Source organism: Cetorhinus maximus, chromosome 10 (assembly GCF_964194155.1).
Source record: "Cetorhinus maximus chromosome 10, sCetMax3.hap1.1, whole genome shotgun sequence".
In the NCBI taxonomy this organism is placed as follows: domain Eukaryota; kingdom Metazoa; phylum Chordata; class Chondrichthyes; order Lamniformes; family Cetorhinidae; genus Cetorhinus; species Cetorhinus maximus.
In genome coordinates, this window is record NC_135888.1 from 18,175,595 (window position 1) to 18,200,112 (window position 24,518).

Genomic DNA, 24,518 nt, shown 5'->3' on the forward strand with positions numbered 1-24,518 from the left:
TAAACTCCAGTGGATACAAGCCTAGCCTGTCCAGCCTTTCCTCATAAGACAACAATCCCATTCCTGGTTTTAGTCTAGTGAACCTTCTCTCAATTGCTTCTAACACATGTACATCTTTGTTTAAATAAGGAGACCAGTACTGTACACAATACTCCAGATGTGGTCACACCAATGCCCTGTACAACTGAAGCATAACCTCTCTACTTTTGTTATCAATTCCCCTCACAATAAATGATAACATTCTATTAGCTTTCCTCATTACTGCTGTACCTGCACACTTGCCTTTTGTGATGATGGTGTACAGGCTCCGACTGCCCTTCACCTCCTCCCCAAAGCAGGTGATCTGCAAGCTGTGTGTCATATATTAACCTTTGTTGACATTTATTACAGGAAGGATGGAGTATAAAAGTTGAGAAGTCTTGCTACAACCGGTCAGGGCATTGGTTAGATTGCACCCAGAGTGCTGTGTACTGTTTTGGTCACCTTATTTAAGGAGGGATATAACTGCATTGAAAGAGGTTCAGTGAAGGTTCACTTGGCTGATTCCTGAGATGAAGAGGTTTGCCCTATGAGGAAAGATTGAGTAGATTGGGCCTATGCTCATTGGAGTTTAAAAAAATGAGATGTGATCTTATTGAATCTTATTGAAACATGTAAGATTCTGAGGGGCTTGACAGGGTAGACGCCAAGAGGATGTTTCCTCTCATGGGAGAATCTAGAGCTGGGGGTACAGTTGAAAAATAAGAGGTCTCCCATTTAAGATGGAAACGAGGTGGAATTTCTTCTCTCAGAGGGTTGTCAGTGTTTGGAATTCTCTTCCACAGGGAGCAGTGGAGGCTGGGTCATTGAATATATTCAAGGCTGAGCTAGGCGGAATTTTGATTGGCAAGGGAGTCATAGGTCATGGGGAAGACAGGCAGGGAAGTGGAGTTAAGGCCACAATCGTATCACCCATGGCGGCGCACGCTTGAGGAGGCAAATGGCCTACTCCTGCTCCTATTTCTTATGTCCATATATTAATGTGCTATTCCACTATGGCAGGCATCACCACAGGGCCCCTCACCCGACATCGATCCACACACCTCCCAGCAGTGACCAACAGGTGGCGATCAAATGTCATTGGTGTGTGGTGGTGGGAGGGGGGGTTGGGGAGGGAAGGTCAGCGTTCGGCTGCCGGTAATGCGCTGAGGCTAAAGTAGGGCCACAGAAGCCCACCTTGAGTGACACAAGCGCACACACGTGTAAACTAAACGCTTACCTGGCACCTCAACCCCGTACACCACAACGTCGGCCATGCCGAGAATCCGACTGAGAGTCCCCTCGACCTCGGTGGTTGACACGTTCTCGCCTTTCCAACGGAAAGTGTCCCCTGTGCGGTCTCGAAAATACATGTAGCCATAGTCGTCCATGACCAGGACATCACCTGTTCGCAAGAGGGGAAAGTAAGAACCAGTGGTTAGGGTCGGACCCTGATAATCAGCAAGGTGTCGACAATAAATCCAATCCACACGACTGATTCCGATTTGGAACGCAAGGCTGCCTGATCGGGCGGCGGAAGCCAATTCAATAGGAGCTTCCAAAAGGGTATTGGATAAATACTTGAAGGAGGAGGGAGCTCGGGGAAAGAGCCGGGGAGGGGGCTAACTGGATTGCTCTTTGAAAGACCCTGCACAGACTCTGCTGTACTCTTTCACCTTTCTAATAAGGGATCAAAAACAAGGGGTCACAGCTACAAAGTGCAAGCTCGAGCCTCAAATGCCTGTTCATGTGTATTCACCAAGTGTCTCAGCAAACTTTTTCAACAGGCCAAGCAGTCCTTGGTTAGATGCAGCACGTTAGCAATCACCCCGCCCCCCTCCGCCCCCACTCCACTAGATGGGCTGAAAGGACCATGAACAATAAGGTAAGGCAAAGTATTAAGCCAGCACAACAAGATCTAAATGTTGAGAGAGGTCAATGCTCTTCTAAGATGAACTGGGTAACATCGTTCTTACTGTGTTAATAGCTTTAATTTGTCAAAACTATTGAACGCAAGAGGTGCACTTTGTTCATGAGTCCGTTTGTTAACTGTGTGGCTGCTATATTTTTGAAATCCATTTATAAAATATATTTATTATACATCGCTTTGATTCCGTCTCCTTCAGAAGTTAAACATAAGAGATTTCGGACAAAGTGCGGGAGAAACCTTTTCATACAGGGACTTGGGGAATTAGCAATATTTTTCTTTATTTTTTCATGGGGTGTGGGCGTTGTTGGCGAGGCCAGCATTTGTTGCCCATCCCTAATTGCCCTTGAACTGAGTGGCTTGCTAGGCCATTTCAGAGGGCAGTTAAGTGTCAACCACACTGCTGTGGGTCTGGAGTCACATGTAGGCCAGACCAGGTAAAGGGATATTAATGAATTTTCACAACGATCTATGATAGCTTAATGGTCACCACCACTACTGAGACTAAATTTCCATTTCAGATTTTTTTGATTAATTGAATTTAAATTCCACCAGCTGCCATGGCGGGATTTGAACCCTGTCCCCGGAGGATCAGCCTGGGCCTTTCGGGTTACTAATCCCAGTGACACTACCACTACACCACCATCCTCTGACAGGGTGACTACCAAAGCAGCAACATTAGATTTGATTGGTGGGTGACGGAAATGTGCGAATTGGACGAGTAAATGTAACCATTTGCTCACAAGAATTAGGAGCAGGAGGAGGCCATTCGGCCCATTGAGTCTGCTTCACCATTCAATAAGATCATGGCTGATCTGATTGAGGCCTCAACTTCACTTTACTGTCTGGCCCTGAGTAACCCCTGATTCCCTTGTCGATCAAAAATCTGTCCAACCCAGCCCTGGATATATTCAATGACTTGGCTCCACTATTCACTGGGGAAGAGAATTACACAGACCTAATGACCCTCTGAGAGAGAAAAAATTCTCCTCACCACAGTCTTATGGGAGACCCCTCATTTTTAAACTGTATCCTCCAGCTCTAGGCGGCGGCACAGTCGCATGGTCACTGGACTGGTGATCCAGGGTCAATGCTGAGGCGCTACTCCCCCATGGATGGAGAGTCTAGAACTGGGTCCCTGTCCCAGGATAAGGGGACGGCCATTCGGGACCGAGAAGAAGAGAAATTTCAACATTTTTGGAATTATCTACCCCATACCCGCGGAGCTGCCTCGGGGAGATTGAATCGATGTTCCAAAAATAAAATAAAAGGTTTAAAAATTTATTTAAACACGTCCCGCATGTTTTTATATTTACGGAAAATGTTTTATTTGTTGAATAAAAGCTTTAGGAAGCCTCATCCCGCTCGTGGTTGAGGTTTCCCTGAAAATCGTGGAGGCCGCTAGGGCTTTTTGCCCGCCCGCCCGCCTGCCGACCTTAAGGTTGGACGGGCAGCATTAGCGATCACAATGATGACTTCGTTGACGGCCTCAATAGGCCGTTTACATTCCGGCAGGCGCGAAGCCGAACGAAACATCGCGGGACTGCGCGATGACGTCGGGACGCACGGCCGATGTCATCGCGCGTCGTTTTACGTGTCGGAGTGTTGGGCTTGCCCCTGCCCTAAGGGAATGAAGGCGCCTGGGGATTTGGATCGGAGGGCGGAGCTGAGGTGGAACATTAGCCATGATCATATTGAAAGGAGGAGCAAGGCTGGAGGGGGCATATGGCCTACTTCTGCTCCTAGTTCCATTCTACAGCAACAACTTATATTTATACGCTGCCATTAATGCAATAAAACATCCCGAGCGTGATAACACTGGAGCGTGATAAAAAAACAAAGTATGACACCAAGCCATATAAGGAGATATCGGGGCAGGTGAGCCACAGTCTGGTCAAAGAGGCAGGTTGTGGAAGGCGCTACATAAATGAAAGTTCTTCCTTTCTCTCTCTGCTGGGAACTGAGCTGAAATTCCTTCAGACTTGTTTTGCACAGGGTTCCTTTAGAGCTTCATAAGTCTGAGCTGCATTGAAGTTTGAATTACAGAAGGGAATGGGCGGTGCACTGACTCACCTTCCCTCTCAATTCCCCCTCTTCCCGAGGGATTTTTGACACTCACCCATTCTTTCTCAAGCCATTCCCCATTGCAGCTTCTAACTTTTGACTCGACCAAAACCCGCCAGTGAAGATTACAGGCCGACTGACGGTGAAGCACCAAATGGCAGCTCGCCGGAGGTCAGCTTTCAGCCCCCCTGGGGTTGGGAAGGGGAGGGGTGGGGTGGGGGCGAGGAGTTAGTGGAAACCTCCAAATATCACCCACCACCCCCCCACCCCCAACTTCCCCTCGGCCTCTTACCCGAGAGGTAAGCTGCATCTCCCTTCTTGAACACGTCGTGAGCGATCTTTTTGGTTGTTGCTGTCTCATTCACGTACCCGTCAAACCTCCGCAAGGGGTCGTTCTGGACAATCCGGCCCACCAGCTGGCCCGGCTCACCTGAGGAGAGGGAAATAAAAGCTGCCGGTCAGACTGCGGCCCTGAAAACCGCTGTCACTCCTGCTGAAAGGGCGACAGAGGGTGGGGCTTGCCCTGCTTATCAATTCCCTCCTGCTTTAAGGGTCTGTCCGAATCACTGGCCTTATGAGGGTTGTGTCATTTTAAAGCTGCAAGTTAAAGAAATCTTTCTCTTTCAGAAAAAAGGCCTTCCCCTTATTTTTGTTTCTTTCGTTCATAGGGTGTGGCTGTTGCTGACAAAGCCAGCATTTCGTTGCCCATCCCCAATTTCCCTTGAGAAGGCGGTGGTGAGCCGCTTTCTTGAACCGCTGCAGGCCCTGTGCTGTAACTGTGGAGTTCCAGGATTTCGACCCAGCAAAAGTGAAGGAACGGCGATATAGTTAAAAGTCAGGATAGTGAGTGACTTGGAGAGGGGAACTTCAAGGTGGTGGTGTTCCCATAGGTCTGCTGATCCTGGCCTTCTAGATGGTAGCGGTCGTGGGTTTGGAAGGTGCTGTCTGAGGAGCCTTGGTGAGTTGCTGCAGTGCATCTTGTAGATGGTACACACTGCTGCCACTGTGCATTGGTGGTGAAGGAAGTGAATGTTTGTGGATGTGGTGCCAATCAAGCGGGCTGCTTTGTCCTGGATGGTGTTGAGCTTCTTGAGTGCTATGGGAACTGCACTCATCCAGGCAAGTGGGGAGAGTATTCCATTACACTCCTGACCTGTGCCTTGTAGATGGTGGACAGGCTTTGGGGGGTCAGGAGGTGAGTTACTCGCCGCAGAATTCCCAGCCTCTGACCTTCTTGTCACCACTGTATTTATAGGACTGGTCAATTTAGGCCGGGATTTGACATTTGCAAATTGGTATTGCTGCTGTCCCGCGCGTGCATAAAATCCAGTGCGATCGGGTCGCGATCCTGGCGCCAACACGTCAGTTTCCCGGAATACAGTAGGCAGCCCACCCTCCATTTTGAGAAAAAAGCCAATAATGAGCAATTGAGCTTTGTTGACAAGCCAACTGACCTGAACACTGTGCTGCCCGCGCCGTAATGGGGTTGGCACAGGCAGGTGGACGAGAGTGGGGAATCCGCCCTTTTCACCATCTGGGGTGAAAAAGTAGGAAGGCGGGTACATCTTTTGGGGACATGCCCTGTCTGCATTGGGGCTCCTCCCACCCCCCCTCCCCTCCCCCTCCCCCCTACCCCCCTCCCCTCCCCCCACCACCCCCTCCCCTCCCCCCCACCCAGCTACCCTCCCCCCCACTCCCCACCCCCACCGCCCAAGATGATAACCTCCTTTGTGCCTTCCTTGGGGTGCCTGATCCCTCCCTGCCCAAAGCTCCCAAATCTACCTTAGCCTGGGTCCTCCAGGGTCTATTATTCTGTTTTTTCCCTGGGCCTGGTTGCAGTCCCAGCAGCACCCACTACTGTGTTCTGCCAAGCTGCCAGCCAATCAGATTTAGAGGTGGGTGGGGTGCTGACCAACCTGTGAGAGTTTGGGTGGGAGGGGGGGTGGTGGTATGGGGGAGCAGGGTGAGGTGGGTGCAGTGTGGACAAGAGTGCATTACACGCCTGCACAAAAACCAAGCATCAAATATATGGGACAGATAGCGTCCCGGCTGCAAACAACCCAGGACACAAGACACCCGCCTGAGATCCGGGACGGTCCCATAAAATCCATGGTGACCCCGGTTACCACCGTGAGTCAGGCTTTTTTTTAAGTGGTCGGTTTGCGAGTAATATGCGCCCCACCCCCTCAAGATAACTCACCCCTAAGTTTCTGGTTAATGGTCATCGCCAGATGATTCTCTATCATCCTCTAGCCCCTAATCCATTGCCAGGGGGTGGAAAGTGTTCCAATGTTCTGGTACCTAGCTTAAATGTTTCATTTTATCATGTGTGAATCTAGATTGTCTATTCGACTGAGTGTGGCATCATGGCAGACCCTGCTCGTGTCAGCACACATGCACGCACACATACGCAAGTACATGCACACACATGCATGGACACAGATGTGTGTATGCACGCATACACATGGACACTCATACATGTGCACACAAACACACACGCATGCACACTCATGCCTGTGCATACATACACACACGCATGCACACTCATGCCTGTGCATACATACACACACACACGCATGCACACTCATACCTGTGCATACATACACACACACGCATGCACACTCATACCTGTGCATAAACACACACGCATGCACACTCATACCTGTGCATACATACACACGCATGCACACTCATACCTGTGCATACATACACACACACGCATGCACATTCATACCTGTGCATACATACACACACACGCATGCACACTCATACCTGTGCATACATACACACACGCATGCACACTCATACCTGTGCATACATACACACGCATGCACACTCATACTGTGCATACATACACACACACGCATGCACACTCATACCTGTGCATACATACACACACACGCATGCACACTCATACATGTGCACACAAACACAAGTGCACACACACTCAGACAGGTGCGCACGTGGACACTCTAACTCAGCACAATCAGGGGATTTTCTCTTTTAAACGCCAAGACGATTTTAATCATATTTTGGCCAATAACTGATAGACTGTAAAAAGCAGTTGCTAAGTTACTCGATGCTGTTGGGATACCTGGTTTACAGGAGATGCAGACACCATCAGGGCCTCGAATCAGCTCCATTGTGTCCTCATCTACCTTAACTAATCGGATTGGGTAGACAAAGGGAAGAATGCGGCTATTAAATCCACAGGCACCAACCTACAAAGGGAATAAGAGACAATTAACTTTAAAACTACAGCCTGGCATCCCGCGGTTTCCAGACAAACACACAATTCCCGAGGCTCCACACATGAACCACCAATACATAAACCTCAGGCATCCCATCCTATTGCCCACAAACCAAAGGCTGGAACTTCTCAGAAGCCACTTTTGCAGAGTCCCATCAAGCGGAGACCAATTCCCTCATGACAGCAACAATAAAGATATCTGTGCATTTTCACAGCGTATTGTCACTTGGTTGCAGTGCTTTTTGATAAAACACACACACTAATCTGATTGAAAGTAGCCTCGTATTGTGGTCCCACTCCCGTGAAAATGGGAGCAAACTGAAATCCAGAGTCCAGACACAGGCTGAGTTACTTAAAATATTTATTCCCAACTTGCATTTATATAGCGCCTTTAACATGGTAAAATGTCCCAAGGTGCTTCACAAGAGTCGAGTTAGACAAAAATTAACGTTGAGCCAAAAGGAGAAAGGTCACCGGAAGCATTGTCAAAGAGGTTGGATTTAAGGGGGATCATAAAGGAGGAGAGAGCGGTGGAGAGGTTTAGGGAGGGAATTCCAGAGCATTGGGCTTAAGTAACTGAAGGGACGGCCGCCAATCACAGGATGAAGGGAGTGGGGAATGCGCAAGAGGCCAGAGCTGAAGGAGCGTAGAGTTCTCCAGAGGGTCGACGAGATCTGGTTTCAAAGGGTCTGTGTGGGGGAGGAGGGGAAATGCAGTTTGCAGGAAGCAGATTTAGGAGGAGCATTGGGAAGCATTCCTGTACAGAGAAGCACAACAGTTGGAATGAGTTATAAAATATTACAAATTATTTACAGCGCAGAAACAGGCCAAACTGGATGGGCACTCAAGGGAAATAAGCTCGCAGGGCTACAGGGATACAGCGAGGTAATGGGACTGACTGGATGGGCTCTGCAGAGAGCAGGCATGGACTGGATGGGGCCGAATGGCCTCCCTCTGTGCTGTTACGTCTCTATGAGATCTTTTTGGTGAATTGGAAACCTGTTTTTTTTATTTTTAAACACCCACAATCGTTCATTATGTCTGGCCCCTCGCCCAACGCCGCCCCCACGCGTCCCGTCTTTCACAGCACCTTGTTGTCAAAGTTCCCCAGGCTGCAGTTACACTCCGTGGCCCCGTAGAACTCGGCCACCTGCGGGATGTGGAAGCGGGAGGTGAAATCCTCCCAGATGGAGGGACGCAGGCCGTTCCCGAGGGCCATGCGCACGCAGTGCTGTCGCTCCACACCCCGCACGGGTTGGCTCAGGAGATAGCGGCAAATCTCCCCGATATACTGGACAATCTGTGGAAAGAAACAGAGGGGGGAGCGGGGGCACCAGTGAATCGGCTGGCATTAAAAAAACGACAGACACGACTGAAGCGGAACAGCACCAATGTGGTTGACTCTTAAGCTGCCCTCTGAAATGCCCATCGTTTGAAGGGCAATTAGGGATGGGCAACAAACGCTGGCCTGGCCGGCGACGCCCACATCCCATGAAAGAATAAAGAGAAAAAAAAAAATCACTTTCAGGAGCTTGATACGCTACAGCAGGACCCCTGGGATGAATAAGCCGAATCCTGGAAGAGGGGCTATTATTTGCCCTGAGGTTGAAGCAGCACACCGGAAACCTTACTGGCTGGTTTGGTGGAGGATTTTAGAATTTTCAAAAGAATTGATACCATAGGATGGAGAAAGAGTGACTTTTCCCATTGGCGTGGGAGACTCTAGGACAAGGGGACATAACCTTAAAATCTAAACTGGGCCATTCAGGAGACGAGTTAGGAAACACCTCTTCACACGATGAACGGTAAAAGTGGGGAAACTCTCTCTCACAAGAAGCAGTAGATCCCAGCTAGTCCAAGGTTATTAAGGGGCAGGAGCCAAGGTGGGGAAGCGGAGTTAGGATACAGATCAACCATGTTCTCCTCAAGGCTGCTCCGCCATCCAATAAGATCATGGCGGATCTGATCTTGGCCTCAACTCCACTTTGCTGCCTCTCCCCTATCACCCTTGACCATCCCTCCCCCCCCACACACTCCCACCCCACCTAGCCCACTATAGTTCAAGAATCTGTCTATCTCAGCCTTGAATAGTTTCAATGACCCAGCCTCCACAGCTCTCTGTGGTAGAGGATTTCATAGGTTAATGATCCTCTGAGAGAAGGATGGTAGAATGGGGCTGAGGGGCTGAATGGCCTTCTCCTTTTCCCATGTTCCTAACTAAGAGATTGTGGGATAAAGCTGTAACATTCCTGTTCTGTGGCAGCAAAGTGCCTGTAGAACTCTAATTAATTCCGCCCTTACACTGTGCTGTGTTTGTGATATTATAATCTCACTGACAAAGATGATATCTGTTAAATGGAGAGCTGAGGGCCGGCTCAACAATGGTGCCCTCAGGGTGAACTCTACAGACAAGGCGTGAAGTAATGCAGTCTCCTCTACATTGGAGAGACCAAACACAGACTGGGTGACCGCTTTGCGGAACACCTTCGGTCTGTCCACAAGCATGACCCAGACCTCCCTGTCGCTTGCCATTTCAACACTCCACCCTGCTCTCATGCCCACATGTCCGTCCTTGGCTTGCTGCAATGTTCCAGTGAAGCGCAACGCAAACTGGATGAACAGCACCTCATCTTCCAACTAGGCACTTTACAGCCTTCCAGACTGAATATTGAGTTCAACAATTTCAGATCATGAACTCTCTCCTCCATCCCCACCCCCTTTACAATCCCCCTTTTTCCAATAATTTTTTTTTTTTAACAACTATTTTTTTCTTTTCCCTCCTATTTTTGAATTTATTTCGATCTATTGTTTCATCTCCACCTTTTAGCCCATTTCAATCCCTTCCCTTCACCCCACCCCCACTAGAGCCATCTGCCACTAGCTTGTTTCCCTTAATGTCTCCATTAGCACATCTTTTAGAAAATATCACTACCGTCAACACCCCTTTGTCCTTTTGTCTATGACATCTTTGGCAATCTCTTCTTGGCCTCCACCTATCACTGGCCCCTTATCGAGCTCTCCTGTCCCACCTCCTTCTACCAGCTTATATTTCATCTCATTTCTATACGTCTTAGTTCTGATGAAGGGTCACATGGACTCAAAACGTCAACTGTATCCCTCTCCGCAGATGCTGTCAGACCTGCTGAGTTTTTCCAGGTATTTTTGTTTTTGTTGTGAAAGTAATATCGTCTGGTTCACGGAGCACAGAACTGAACTGAGCAGGTCACGAGGGTGTGGGACAATGTGAGTGGCATTGCCATTCCAGTGCCCCCCACCTCAGTGCCCCGGGGTCTGTGTTTATGGGGGTATAAAGGGCAGATAGGGTCAGAGACGCAATAAAAGCCTTCAACAGAGTAGAGGGGGTTTAAGCTAGAGTCCATTTCAAACTGCCCAAGATCAAGGGGCAGAGTGACCTCCCCTCTGTTGTAATTTTTCTATGATTTTGATAAGCCCGAGGGCGTCAGAGTCAAACCGGGATCGCCCTCTGCACAGAATGCTGACTCACCGTGCACCTGTACTTGACACAATCATCCCAAAAGCGAGAGGCGGAGAACTTTTTCCTGATTACAACAGTCAATCCGTGGAGAAGGCTCTGCCCTATCCCCACGATATTCCCTAGAAAAGCAAAAATGACTGGATCAGCGACACGGGATTCAGTTTCTAACCGCGAGGGTGGCTATGCCGGCTGGATGTAAATCCTGCAGCCGTCAGCACATATTTCTCCTGGATAATCCGGTATGCCTTGAAACTCCAGGGCATGGAATGTTGGCAACCCGAGATCCTGTTGGCTGGTCGCACTGGTTGGAACAGAGCGATACAAGCCAAGACGTTCAATCCCCCAGTCAGGAGAATATAAGAAGAGCAGAAGTTGGCCATTCGGCCCCTCGAGCCTGCTCCACCATTCGATAGGATCGTGGCTGATCTGATCTTGGTCTCAGCTCTACTTTCCAGCCTATCCCCACCACCCATGACCCTCCCCCGCCATAGTTCAAGTATCTGTCTATTTCGGCCTTGAATAGATTCAATGACCCAGTCTCCCACAACTCTCTGAGGTAGAGAATTTCAAAGATTAAATTATCCTCTGAGGGAAGAAATTCCTCCTAATCTCCATTTTAAATGGTAGATTCCTTGTGCTGAAATTATGCCCTTTAGTTCTACATTCACGCATGAGGGGGAACATCCTCTTAGCATCTACCCCATCGAGCCCCCTCAGACATCTGCATTGAGTTCACTGTTCTTATCCACGGACTACAAGGACCTGGCGCCCACGGTGGGAGGTTTTATATATTTGGCGAATGTAAATCCCCAAAGCCAAGCGATAGCCTCCTCATTTGCTGAGTTCAAGGTGATTAGTCCACCACTTAGTCTGTAGAGGGGACGCTCCTTAGGAATGTACAGCATTGTTTGAGTCTTTCCACAAGTGCATAAGGGGTTTGTACTGAGACCCCAGCGGTGGAGGTTGGCTGCACAGGGACCCTGGCCTGTCTTGAACCTATTTAGCAAGGACCACCCTCGCTGTGGTGGTTCAAGGCCTGCCATTTCAACAGATGGGGTTTGTCACAAGGAACTTGTTAGTGACTTCCAGTGTTTCCCATTCCTTGATCCAAAGGACGTTCTGCTGGTAGACCTTGCTCAGGAAGGGGGCTCCATCTGAGGCGCTGAGATGGAAGGTGAGCAGTAGGTGGGTTGAACGGGTCATTGTGGAGTGGGAAGTGAGGTGCAGTGCCAATGGGATCAACCAGCTTGTGGGTTTTCACCAGTTGACAGATGTATGGGGAGGGGTTGGGGTGTGATATTTGCGAGGACAGGAAACGGGGGAAGGGTGTTGAGTGGAGAGTTCCAGTTATGATGCACATGTTGCATTGGATTGAATGTCAACAGGATGCGTGTGTGATGATGTGTGGCTGACAGGTGCATAGTACTCTGCTGTGGGCTACGATAGGGCAAGTGCTGAGGCCCCGTGTAGATGCAGCAAGTTTAGTTAGGTTGTTTCTGGTTTTGACCTTTGCTGCTGTTTTCTTCAAATGTCCCTGGAAGGATAAGATCCTATCTAGAGTCACTCCCAAGTATGTTGGGTTGGAATCGTGCTTTCGTCTCTGGCCATCCAAGTAGACAAGCATTTCTTTTTTGGCACTGGTATTACAGAGCTGGAACACACTGGATATGGTTTTGGAGGGATTTGGCGTGAGGTGGGGTGGTGGTGCGGGGGTGGTAAATCAGGCAGTAACTCCACATGAAAAGCACCTGCAGTGGGCCTCAACCATCACTCCTGACTGGGACAGGCATCGCCGTTCCTTCATGGTTGCTGGGATCAGTATCCCAGAATTCCCAAATTCCCTGCCTTGCACCATTGTGGGACGACCATTGTCACGGGGACTGCAGCGGTTCCAAACAGAAGGCTTGCCAGCAACCTCTGCAAGGGCAACAAAGGATGAGCAATAAATGCCAGCCTTGCCAACGTTTCTCGGAACCCACAAACACGTGTTTACAAAAGGCTTTCAGCAGAGGGTGGGAAAAAAAAAAGACAAGGGATAAAAACTTCCATTATTTTTAGAAATCAGTTGAAGTCAGATTTCAGAGAAAGTGGTCTCGGTTCTAAATGGCATGGTGCTATAAATGAGAACGCTATGTTTGGGTTCCAGTATTCGCTGAACGGCTGCAGATTATTTAGGTGAGTGGCAGTGTTTACTGGTAGCGCTGTACTGCCTCCCTTCCTGTGTCCCCCCCAAACCCTCCAACCCCTCCTCCCGCAACCCTCGCCCAGGTTACCTGCCGAGTGGTAGAGAGGCAAACAGTCATAAACAATGTCATCCGCACGCATACGGTAACCATAATAAACCAAAGCTGCCATTCGGTAATACCTGGAGGGAGACAGAAAATTTAGGATGCGATTTAAATTCTCGAATATTGCTGAAAAGAGATACATGTTATCGGAGTTTTTCATCCATTCGTCAGGATAAATGCAAGAATACCAAATTTCAAACGACCACAACAATTTATACTAGAGGAGAAAAGGGTGCTGATTGGCTGGCAAGTCCACTCTGATTGGCTGAGGTGTTGCCATGGTGAAAGCAGCGGGGAACGATCGGCTCCCCAAGCTCCCTGGTAATTCAAAAAAAGACGCAAGGCTTGAGCATGTCCCTTTTGTTTGCAAAGGACGGGTCCCTGTGTATGATTCAAATGATCAAATGCAAATCCTTCCAGAATGTTCTCCATCTGTCTCGGCTGCATCGCATTAGTAGAGTTTGCGCGGTGAGGTGTGCCAATTATAGGGGATGGGGAGCTACAGGCAACATCAGGTGTCAGCTCAATGGTAGCAGCCTTGCCTCCTGAGTCAGGAGGTGAGATTTGAATGCCAAGTCTAGACTGGCATTCCCAGTGGGCTGCTCTAGTGTCTGAGGTGTCATCTTTCAGATGGGACTTTAAACCGAGGGCCTGCCTGCCCTCTCGGGTGGACTTAAAAGCTCCCATGGCCCCTACAGGAAGAAAATGAGGTATCAATGGGGTATACAAGATTGTGACAGATTTAGATGAAGTAAAGTTGTTCCCATTAGCTGATGGAACAAGGACTAAGGGTCACAGATTTAAGGTTTTGGGCAAGTGGGGAATGTGAGGAAGGACCTTATAACACAGCGAGCGGTAATGACCTGGAACTCGCTGCCCGCGAGGGTGGTGGAAGCGGAGATGATCAATGATTTCAAAAGGAAATTGGGTGGGTACTTAGAGTCATAGAGACATAGGGGTCTACGGCACAGAAAAAAACCCTTCGGTCCATCGAGTCTGCACCGGTCAAACAAGCACCTAACTATTCTAATCCCATTTTCCAGCACTAGGCCCATAGCCTTGTTTGCCATGGCATCACAAGTTCACATCCAAATACTTCTTAAATGTTATGAGGGTTTCTGTCTCTACCATCCTTTCAGGCAGTGAGTTCCAGATTCCCACCACCCTCTGGGTGAAAAAATTCTTCCTCTCATCCCCTTTAAACCTCCTGCCCCTTACCTTAAATCTATGCCCCCTGGTTATTGATCCCTCCACCAAGGGGAAAGTTCCTTCCTGTCTACCCTATCTATGCCCCACATAATTTTATACACATCAATCATGTCCCCCCTCAATCTCCTCTGCTCCATGGAAAATAACCCCAGTCTATCCAATCTCTCCTCATGACTAAAACTGTCCAGCCCAGGCAACATCCTGGTAAACCTCCTCTGCACTCTCTCTAGTGCAACCACATCCTTCCTATAATGCAGATTCCAGAACTGAACGCAATACTCTAGCTGTGGCCTAATCAGCGTTTTATACAGTTCCAGCATAACCTCCCTGTTCTTATATTCTATGCCTCAGCTAATAAGGGCAAGTATACCATATGCCTTCGTAACCACCTTCTCTACCTGTCCCACTACCTTAAGGGACCGATGGACATGCACACCAAGGTCCCTCTGCTCCTCGGTACTTCCCAGGGTCCTACCATTCGTTGTGTATTCCCGTGCCTTGTTTTCCTGCCCAAGTGCATCACCTCACACTTATCTGGATTAAATTCCATTTGCCACTGATCAGCCCATCTGACCAGCCGTCTATATCCTCCTGTAATCTAAGGCTATTTTCCTCACTATTTACCATCCCAACAATTTTCGTGTCATTCGCGAACTTACTGATCAACCCTCTTATATTCAAGTCTAAGTTGTTTATATAATACCACAAACAGCAAGGGACTCAACACCGATCCCTGTGGAACCCCACTGGACACAGGCAACCAGTCACATTGAGGGAAATAAATCTACAGAACTAAGAGGATAGCTGCTGGCTGGATTGCTCCACCGAGAGCCAACATGGACTCGATGGGCCAAATGTCCTCCTTCTGTACGGCAATGACTCTCTGACTTGAAAAAGGTGTTTCTCGCTGGTATCCTCGCCAATATTTAACACCATTAACCCTTCCCCCTCACCAAACCCCACTTTCCCCCCCACCGCCCCCCCCCACCGCCCCAACAATAACCAACATAATTAAAAACAGATTATTTGGGTCATTACCCCAATAATAACTCCCCGCTAGCCCCCGCCTCACCCCCCGTGGGAAACATTGGGGCCTTTATGCTTTTCGTTCCCGAAGTAACCAGGCGACAAGCGCAAAGCAGTGCAGATCTTCTTCCAGCCTACAGGTGGCAGACTGCTCCCAGCAACAGGAATAAAGTGGCAAGGCAGATTTGTCAGACCCTTGACATGGTCTGGCCGTCAAGTGAGAGCGGCTTCTCACGCTATCAGAAGAGGCACCTGCTGTTGCCGGACTGTCAACAGTAGCTGTACAGGTGCGCATGGGAACGAAAGCAACCCCTGAGAATTGGCAGCTCAAGGTCACTGAGGGAATTCTGCTGCGAGCTCATCTGCTCTCCCTGTCGGAAGAACAACAGAAGGAGGGAGGCAGCTATGAAGGGAAGGCAAGCCACCGGAAGAGGGAAAAAAATAAAATCGTAGAACGGTTACAGTACAGGAGGCCATTCGGCCCATCGTGTCTGTGCCAGCGCTCGACAAGAGCAACTCACCTAGTCCCACTCCCCTGTATTTTACTCACAGCCCAGCAAATCTTTTCGCTTCAGATTATTATCCAATTCTCTCTTGAAAGCCACGGTTGAATCTGTCTTCACCACACTCTCAGGCAGTGCATCCTAGATCCTAATCACTCGCTGCGTAAAGTGTTTTTCCTCACATCGTCGTTGCTTCTTCTGCCAATCGGCTTAAATCGTTGTCTTCTGGTTCTTGACACTTTTGCCAATGGGAACAACTTCTCCCTATTTCCTCTGTCCAGACCCCTAACGATTTTGAATACCTCTATCAAACCTCTTCTCAACTTTCTCTTCTCCAAGGTAAACAGTCCCAGCTTCTCCAATCTATCCACGTAACTGAAGTTCCCCATCCCTGGAACCATTCTCGTGACTCTTTTCTGCACCTTCACCAATGCTTTCACATTCTCCCGAAAGTGTGGTGCTCAGAATTGGACACAATACCAGACAGATAAACCCATCCTTCTCACTTGACTTGGACAAGAGCGGAGCTGAACTCCTGCAGCGTGTCATTCCTGGCCTCCTTATTTCTATTTGTCTCCCTAAAGTTGCTTCAGTGGCTCATCCAAATGGCCTTCACTGCAGCAGCCTATTCGACTGTGATGGTCATCGCAGAGGAGCACCGTACAGTGGTTGCCTTACAACCCACACCCCCTCCCCAGGTATGGCATCCTCATCAGAACCCCTGTGGGTTTCCCCATCTAAGCTGTAGAGTGCTGAGACCGACTGTGGGACCACATGCCCTTCCCTCCACTATCTCTGGCACCCCGGGTTGGTGATCAGTTAAGCCTGTGTACACTCAGAACCTACAGAACCTGCACGGCTCAGTTACTCACTGTCTGTGCCCAGCTTGGCTATGGCAGTGTGCCAGCCAAGTGCTTCTTTCAAATGATCGTGAGTGGATTGGACAAGTTACCTTGAGGAGACAGTCAGCGAGATGCATTCCCAAAAGATGAAGCATTCCCCCCATCCCCCCAGTGCGGCACCTCCCACGGAAGCTGCACGTCAACAGCCTCAGCGTATCCAGTAGGGCGTGCAGCCTTTTAACCAGCAGAGGCCGTCGAATGAGGCACTGTCTTTATTTCACTTCAGGCCCGTGCTTTCCCAGTCAGTGGCCTCTCCCCTCAGTCTGAGGAAACGAGAGGTGGATTATTGCAGTCGACAACAGCTTGGAAACTTTTCACGAATTATCACCTCGGGGTTTTGTTTTCACCCGTAAGCTGAGAGATTCCTGACCCACTTCCTGTACCCGCTCTTCCAGAGTCGGCAAGCCTTCAGCTTTCAGGAGATGCCACCATTTACCATGTCCTTAATAAAACTCTTCCTCCAAAACCTCTGCGTGCTTTAAAACAAAACAAAACCTCTGACCTGGACCTTCACCCACCTACCAGAATCCCTAACTCGCTACAAGAGCGGTTTTAGATGGACAGGAGTCACCAACTGACAAAGCCGTAAAACATACGTAAGGACGATCTGATAGGGGTCTTGAAGCTTCACAGAATCACACAGTGCAGAAGGGGCCCTTCGGCCCATCGAGTCTGCGCCGACACGTGAGAAACACCTGACCTACCTACCTAATCCCATTTACCAGCACTTGGCCCACAGCCTTGAATGTTATGACATGCCAAGTGAGAAGGATTTGACAGGGTTGGATGTGGAGAAGATGTCTCCACATGTGGGGTGGCAGGGTAGAGACCAGAACTAGAGGTCATCAATATAAGGCAGTTGCTAATAAATCTAACAAGGGAATTCAGAAGAAAAACCCTTTACCCAGAGAGTGGTGAGACTGGGGGACCCGGTACCACGAGGGGGAGTTGAGACGACCAACATATAAGCAATTAAGGGGAAACTCTGGCCGGAATTTTCTGCTCCTGTTGGTGTTGGGCGTGAGTGGACAATATGGTGAGGAGGCCAAGGGTAGGTTTTATGCAGGTACAGACTTATTGAACTTAAGGCTGGTTTCTGTACTGTAGATTTGAAGTAACCTGCATTTATATCGCGCCTTTAATGTGTTCAGGACGCCACAAAGCCTCTCTCAGGCAATGTAGTACTTCTGAAGTGTCATCACTGTAAGGTAAGGAGAAACAGCAGCCAATTTGCACGCAGCAAACTCTCACAAACAGCAATAAAACAAACTGCCAGTTCATCTGCTCCCAGCGATGTTGGTAGAGGGATACATATTGGCCAATAGATACTGGGGAGAACTCCCTCGCTGTTCTTTTAATAGTGCCGTGGGATCTTTTACTGCCAACCGGGAGGGCAGGCATGGCCTCAGTTTAACGTCTCAGCTGAGAGACGGCAGCTCCGACAGTGCGCCAGACGTGTAGTCGCTGTGCAGTGAATTTAAAACAAACCTTAGAAACAAATCTTGTGGTTCAAAGGTTGAGGGGTAGAGTACAGGGGGCCGAGACAGCAGCGGTATTTGAAATAGAGTTGGAGGTCAGGCTGAGTGAGTTCGAGCGCTACGGTGGTGAGCCTGATGGGTCAGTTGGTCTTTTGACATCTTTAAGACATGGGTCCTTACCTGCTGTGGACAACAATAGCTGCCTTGGGCATGCCGGTTGTTCCTGAGGTGTAGATATAAAACAGTCGATCTACAACAAAAGATACACATTCACATGGGAGCGGAAATAACCACTTAAAATCATAGAATGATGCAGCACAGAAGGAGGCCATTCGGCCCATTGTGCCTCTCTTGTAGAGCTGCCAAATTAATCCCACTTTTCTGCTCCTTTCCCAGGTTTGCAACCTTTCTTTCCCTTCAAGTGTTTATCTGGTTCAATTTAGCAAAGTTACTATTGAATTAGTTTCCACTGCCCTTTCAGGCAGTGCATTCCAGATCACAACTCACTGCATAAAAATGCTTTTTGAATTCTTTAATGGGGCAAACATTTGTTGCCCTCGAACCGAGTGGCTTGTTCGGCCATTCCAGAGGGCATTTAAGAGTCAACCACATTGCTGGTGGGTCTGGAGTCACGTGTAGGCCAGACGGCAGATTCCTTCCCTAAAGGACGTGAGTGAATCAGGTGGGTTTTTACACATCACAGTCACCATTACTTGGACTAGCTTTATAAGCACAAATTTATTTTACTGATTGAATTTAAAAATCCACCAGTTGCCATGATGGGATTTGAACCCCTAACCCCAGAACATTAGGCTACACCACAGGAGCACTAGGCCATTGTCATTACCACTATCTCCCCCACTACTTTCATGTAATGCCTCTGTTTCTTTTGCCAATCACCTGAAACCAATGCTTCTGCTACCATGAGCAGTTTCCCTTTTATTTACCAATTTATTTTCCTTCACGCTTTTAAACGCCTCTATCAAATCTCCTCTTCTCTGCACTGAGGGAAATATTCTCCCAGCGTCAGTGGAACCTTACCAAGCAGGAGAGAGCGGCAGGAGATGGGGATTCCCACTCCTGCTTTTATTTAAAGCCCTTTCACACACTGACTGCAAGTTAGGTCAATAAAGTAATCTTCAAGGGTTTGATTTTCCCTTCAGGATGTACAGTCAATCAATCCCCCTTAATTTAGGGTCCCTTTAATTAGCATCTGTTATGTGGGGTTGGGGGGTGGGGTGGGGGAGTTGAGTAATATAATTGATTCTCTTTTCTCTATTTTTTCAGGGTCTGACAAGAGTTAAGCACGTCCCTTTTCAGCTGTAACTCTTTCGAGTACATTCACAGTTCTTGACTTTTTTTTTCCGGGAGTGGGACATGAACCCACAACCTTCTGACTCAAAGGTGAGGGTGCTATGATCTGAGCCACAGCTGACACCTCGTAATATAATTGATGGTAGCCAGTTTAGGGCATCTTGGTAATTAAGCTTGTTATAGAAACAAAGAATTGGGCCGATGTGATTGAGGTTTGGAAGATAACGATGAGAGTTTGTGCTCACGTTGACAATCTGTTCCAATTAAATTGGTGAGGGAAGATCAGGGAGTCACAATTTGAAGATGTTTAAAGCCAGATCTGGGTCAGATATCATGTGGTGGGGCCTTTTCCCAGAGACTGGTGGGCCTGTGGAACAGGCTCAAAAACAGAAAATGCTGGAAAAACTCAGCAGGTCTGACAGCATCTGTGGAGAGAGGAACAGAGTTAGCATTTCGGGTCCATGTGTCATACAGGCTCCAAACGTTAACACTGTTTTTCTCTCCACAGATGCTGTCAGACTTGCTAAGATTTTCCAGCATTTTTGGTTCTTGTTTTAGATTTCCAGCATCCGCAGTTTTTTGTTTTTAATCTGGGGAACAGGCTGTTGGCTTGCACAGTGGACACTGGCGTTCCTTCCGTCGGGAATGGGGGCGTTCCTGGCTGGGTTGGGGATTCCTGTTCACGAGAAGTATGTACATTAATCAGGGGCCAGAGGGGATCTCTTCGACTAGCTTCCATCGCGTACAGGATCGGCCAACCATCCCCCCCAAATTGGCCTGGGATTTTTAATCTGCTTCCTCATCCCTCCCAAGAAGTCACATGGTTTTGGGATGGATATATATTGTCATATACAAGACATCAGGATTGGATGGGATAGGCTGCATTGGTCTCAGGGTCTTTTCCTTTCTGTCGTTGTTGGTATGATTGTACCTGTGAATCCTCGATTCTGGAGTGGGCGGGGAGGGCGCGTTGACGTGGCCTCCAGTAAACGATCAAGGTTTTCCGTACCCGGGAGCACCTCACTGGCGTTCCATTCTCCAGAGCAGTACAGGTACATGGATTTCCCCAGCAGCTTGTGGATCTCCTTCAGGGCTGGTCAAAAACAAAGGGGAAGTCGGAGAGACGCTTAATATTAGGTATTCATCCCTATTCACCAAGTCCTCCTCCTGATCCCGGACATCTCCACAACCCTCACTCCCAGGGGACCAACTGCTGGTTTAATCCTCCTGCCACTGTCTGATCCCACTCTGCACAGTGGGTCACACACACACACCCTACCCATACACACACACACACACCCCCACACACACACCCTCCACACACACACACACCCCCACACACACACCCCACACACACACCCTACTCATACACACACACACACACACACACCCACACACACACCACACACAAACACACACACCCTACACACACACACCCACACACACACACACCCTACACACACACACACCCCACACACACACACCCTACACACACACCCCACACACACACCCTACACACACACACCCCACACACACACACCCCACACACACACACACCCTACACACACACCCCACACACACACACACACCCCACACACACACACCCTACACACACACACACCCCACACATACCCCACACACACACACCCCACACACACACACACACACACCCTACACACACACCCCATACATACCCCACACACACACACCCTACCCATACACACACACACACACACACACCCTACACACACACACACACCCCACACATACCCCACACACACACACACCCTACACACACACACACATCCCACACACACCCTACACACACACACACACACTCACACACACACCCTACACACACACACACCCCCTACATTAGCACTTGTCAGCGAGATCGTTTTTGAAGGAGCAAAATACCGTGGATGCTGGAAATCTGAAAATGCTGAAATTCCAAAGAAGAGTCATTCCCTCTTTCTCCACAGATGCTGACAGACCTGCGGAGTTTTTACAGCATCTTTTGTTTTTATTTCAGATTTCTGACATCTGCAGCATTTTGCTTCTAATTTTAGTGTTTATTTAAGAAGCGCAGGTGGATTATTTGTGCTATTGATTTCTCTCGTCGCTAGCTAATTTTAAAGGCACCTTTATCTTTGCGATCCCAAGAGAGTGGTGTTCAGATGTAAGCTCGTGATCTTGCTGTGTCACAGGCTGGCAGAGGGCCTGCGTTCCTGCTCTTGGAAGAGGTGACGATTAACTTGTTGTTAAAAAAGAAAAGGAACAGATTCCCCCGAGATACTTAGAATGGGGAGTCAGGGTTGCGCACTCTCCAGCGCTGAGTGGTGCAGCTATCACTGAGGCCATTGATAATACAGGAAGGGGGCCGAGAGCGAGGGATTGCTCTTATTTTCAATGGGCATCCTTGAGTGGGTCCCACTGCTTTTGTGGTATATGGGGAGCTGTCAAATATGCACATTCCGGGATTGAGCCCAATGGCCCACAAGACAGCAACAAACAACATGGAGACCAAACTCCAACATCACATGATATAACTTCAGCCAGAAGTGCCGAGTGGATGATCCATCTCGGCCCCCTCCGGAGGTCCCCACCATCACAGACACCAGGCTTCAGCCAATTCGATTAACTCCACGTGATATCAAGAAAAAGCTGAAGGCACTGGATACTACATAGGGTGTGGGCCCTGACAATATTCCGGCAATAGTACTGAAGACTTGTGCTCCGGAATTTGCCGTGCGCCTAGCCAAGCTGTTCCAGTACGGCTACAATACTCGCATCTACCTGGCTATGTGGAAAATTGCCCAGGTATGTCTTATACACAAAAAGCAGGACAAATCCAACCTGGCCAATTACCGCCCCATCAGTCTATTCTCAATCATCAGTAAAGTAATGGAAGGGATCATCAACAGTGCTATCAAGCGGCACTTGCTTAGCAATAACCTGCTCACTGACACTCAGTTTGGGTTCCACCAGGGCCACTCAGCTCCTGACCTCATTACAGCCTTTGTTCAAACATGGACAAAAGAGCTGAACTCAAGAGGTGTGGTGGAAAGCTCCCCGCTGGTTGGAGTCATACCTAACACAAAGGAAGATGGTTGTGGTTGTTGGAGGTCAATCACCTCAGCTCCAGGACATCACTGCAGGAGTTCCCCTGGGTAGTGCCCTAGGCTAAACCATCTTCAGCTGCTTCATCAATGACCTTCCTTCCATCATAAGGTCAGAAGTGGGGATGTTCGCTGACGATCGCAAAATGTTCAGCACCATTCGCGACTCCTCAGATACTGAAGCAGCCCATGTCCAAATGCAGCAAGACCTGGACAATATCCAGGCTTGGGTTGACAAGTGACATTCACACCACACAAGTGCTATCTCCAACAAGAGAGAACCTAACCATCATTCAATGACATTACCATCGCTGAATCCCCCACTATCAACATCCTGGGGTTACCATTGACCAGAAACTGAACTCAACTAGCCAGATAAATATAGTAGCCACAAGAGCAGGTCAGGGGCAAGGAATCGTGCGATGAGTAACTCACCTCCTGACTCCCCAAAGCCTGTCCACCATCTACAAGGCACAAGTCAGGAGTGTGATGGAATACTCCCCACTTGCCTGGATGAGTGCAGCTCCAACAACACTCAAGAAGCTGGACACCATCCAGAACAAAGCAACCCACTTGATTGGCACCACATCCACAAACATTCACTCTCTCCACCACCGACGCACAGCAGCAGCAGTGTGTACCATCTACATGATGTGCTGCAGAAACTCACCAAGGCTCCTTCGATGGCTCCTTCCAAACCCACGACCACTACCATCTAGAAGGCCAAGGACAGCAGACACACGGGAACACCACCACCTGGAAGTTCCCCTCCAAGTCACTCACCATCGTGACTTGGAAATATATCGCCATTCCTTCACTGGGTTAAAATTCTTCACTGGGTTCAAATCCTGAAACACCCTTTCTAGCAGCACTGTGGATGTACCTACACCACATGGACTGCAGCAGTTGAAGAAAGTAGCTCATCACCACCTTCTCAAGGGCAATTAGGGATGGGCAATAAATGTTAGCCTAGTCAGCGACATCCACATCCCGTCAATGAATAAAACAAACCTTAAGCCATGTTCCCACTGGGAGAACACTGTTGATGTCAACCGCACACCCCCTCCTTCCGTCAGCCAGAGAGATTCCTCTGAATCTCCCAGGCAGCCATTAGGACCCTCTTGAAAGGTGAAAGTGCAAAGTCAGTTCTTCGTGCTTGTAATGAAAGGAATCACATGCTGTCAGCTGCCAAAGGGTACCGCACTAACAGGTAAAAGGGGAGAGCCCTTTTCATTTATTCTTTCACCGGGTGTGGGTGGCGCTGGCTAAGCCAGCAAATATTGCCTATACCTAATTGCCCTTGTGAAGGTGATGAGCTGCCTTCTTGAACCGCTGCATGTCCACGTGTGGTAGGTACACCCACTGGTGCCCAGAGTGTGGCACACAATGGCCACAAGCCTATATCTGAACACCCCACTTTGCAGTAGTCAGCAAATATAAAAGTGCCTCAAGAATGTGAAGATTAGGAGCAGCGATAGGTGATTTGGCCTTCTCCATCATCAATAAGATCATGGCTGATCTTCTACGTCAACTCCACTCCCCTTAATCCCATATCCTCTGATTCCCTTTCTGTCCAAAAGAAGTTAACAAGAAAAACTAATAGGACAAAAATGAGATCTCACAAAAGCATTCAAAATCTTGAGAGGTTTTAATAAAGCAAACCAGGGAAATCTATTTCCACTGGTCAGTTAAAAATTATAAGTAAAAGAACAAAGGGAGGGGTCAGGAGGCGAAAAAGCAGAATTGGAAAAGATGCAGGAAAAGAGCAGAGAGATAGGACTGAGGAGCTGGCAATGGGGAGGTCTTGTGGCGCAATGGGTAGTGTCTCTGTCTCTGAGCCAGAAGCTCTAGGTTCAAACCCCACCCCAAGGCTTGATGGCATTGGAAGGTGTGTTCATAAGGTGGCTGAACAGAGTATCAATGT

At 48.8% G+C, this 24,518-nt stretch overlaps 1 protein-coding gene across 2 annotated transcripts in view; it reads right to left on the minus strand.

Annotated features, from left to right (window-relative positions):
• The window catches only part of slc27a4 (solute carrier family 27 member 4), a 60,219-nt gene that overhangs the window by 6,709 nt on the left and 28,992 nt on the right, over positions 1-24,518 (minus strand). For both annotated transcript variants that reach the window (XM_078550088.1, XM_078550087.1), the window contains exons 3-10: positions 20,407-20,568; positions 18,342-18,411; positions 13,029-13,120; positions 10,765-10,874; positions 8,350-8,559; positions 7,104-7,230; positions 4,302-4,439; positions 1,259-1,423 (exon numbers count right to left, since the gene is read on the minus strand). In XM_078550088.1, coding sequence (XP_078406214.1) covers positions 1,259-1,423; positions 4,302-4,439; positions 7,104-7,230; positions 8,350-8,559; positions 10,765-10,874; positions 13,029-13,120; positions 18,342-18,411; positions 20,407-20,568 — 1,074 coding nt within the window. The remainder of the gene's footprint in view (positions 1-1,258; positions 1,424-4,301; positions 4,440-7,103; positions 7,231-8,349; positions 8,560-10,764; positions 10,875-13,028; positions 13,121-18,341; positions 18,412-20,406; positions 20,569-24,518) is intronic.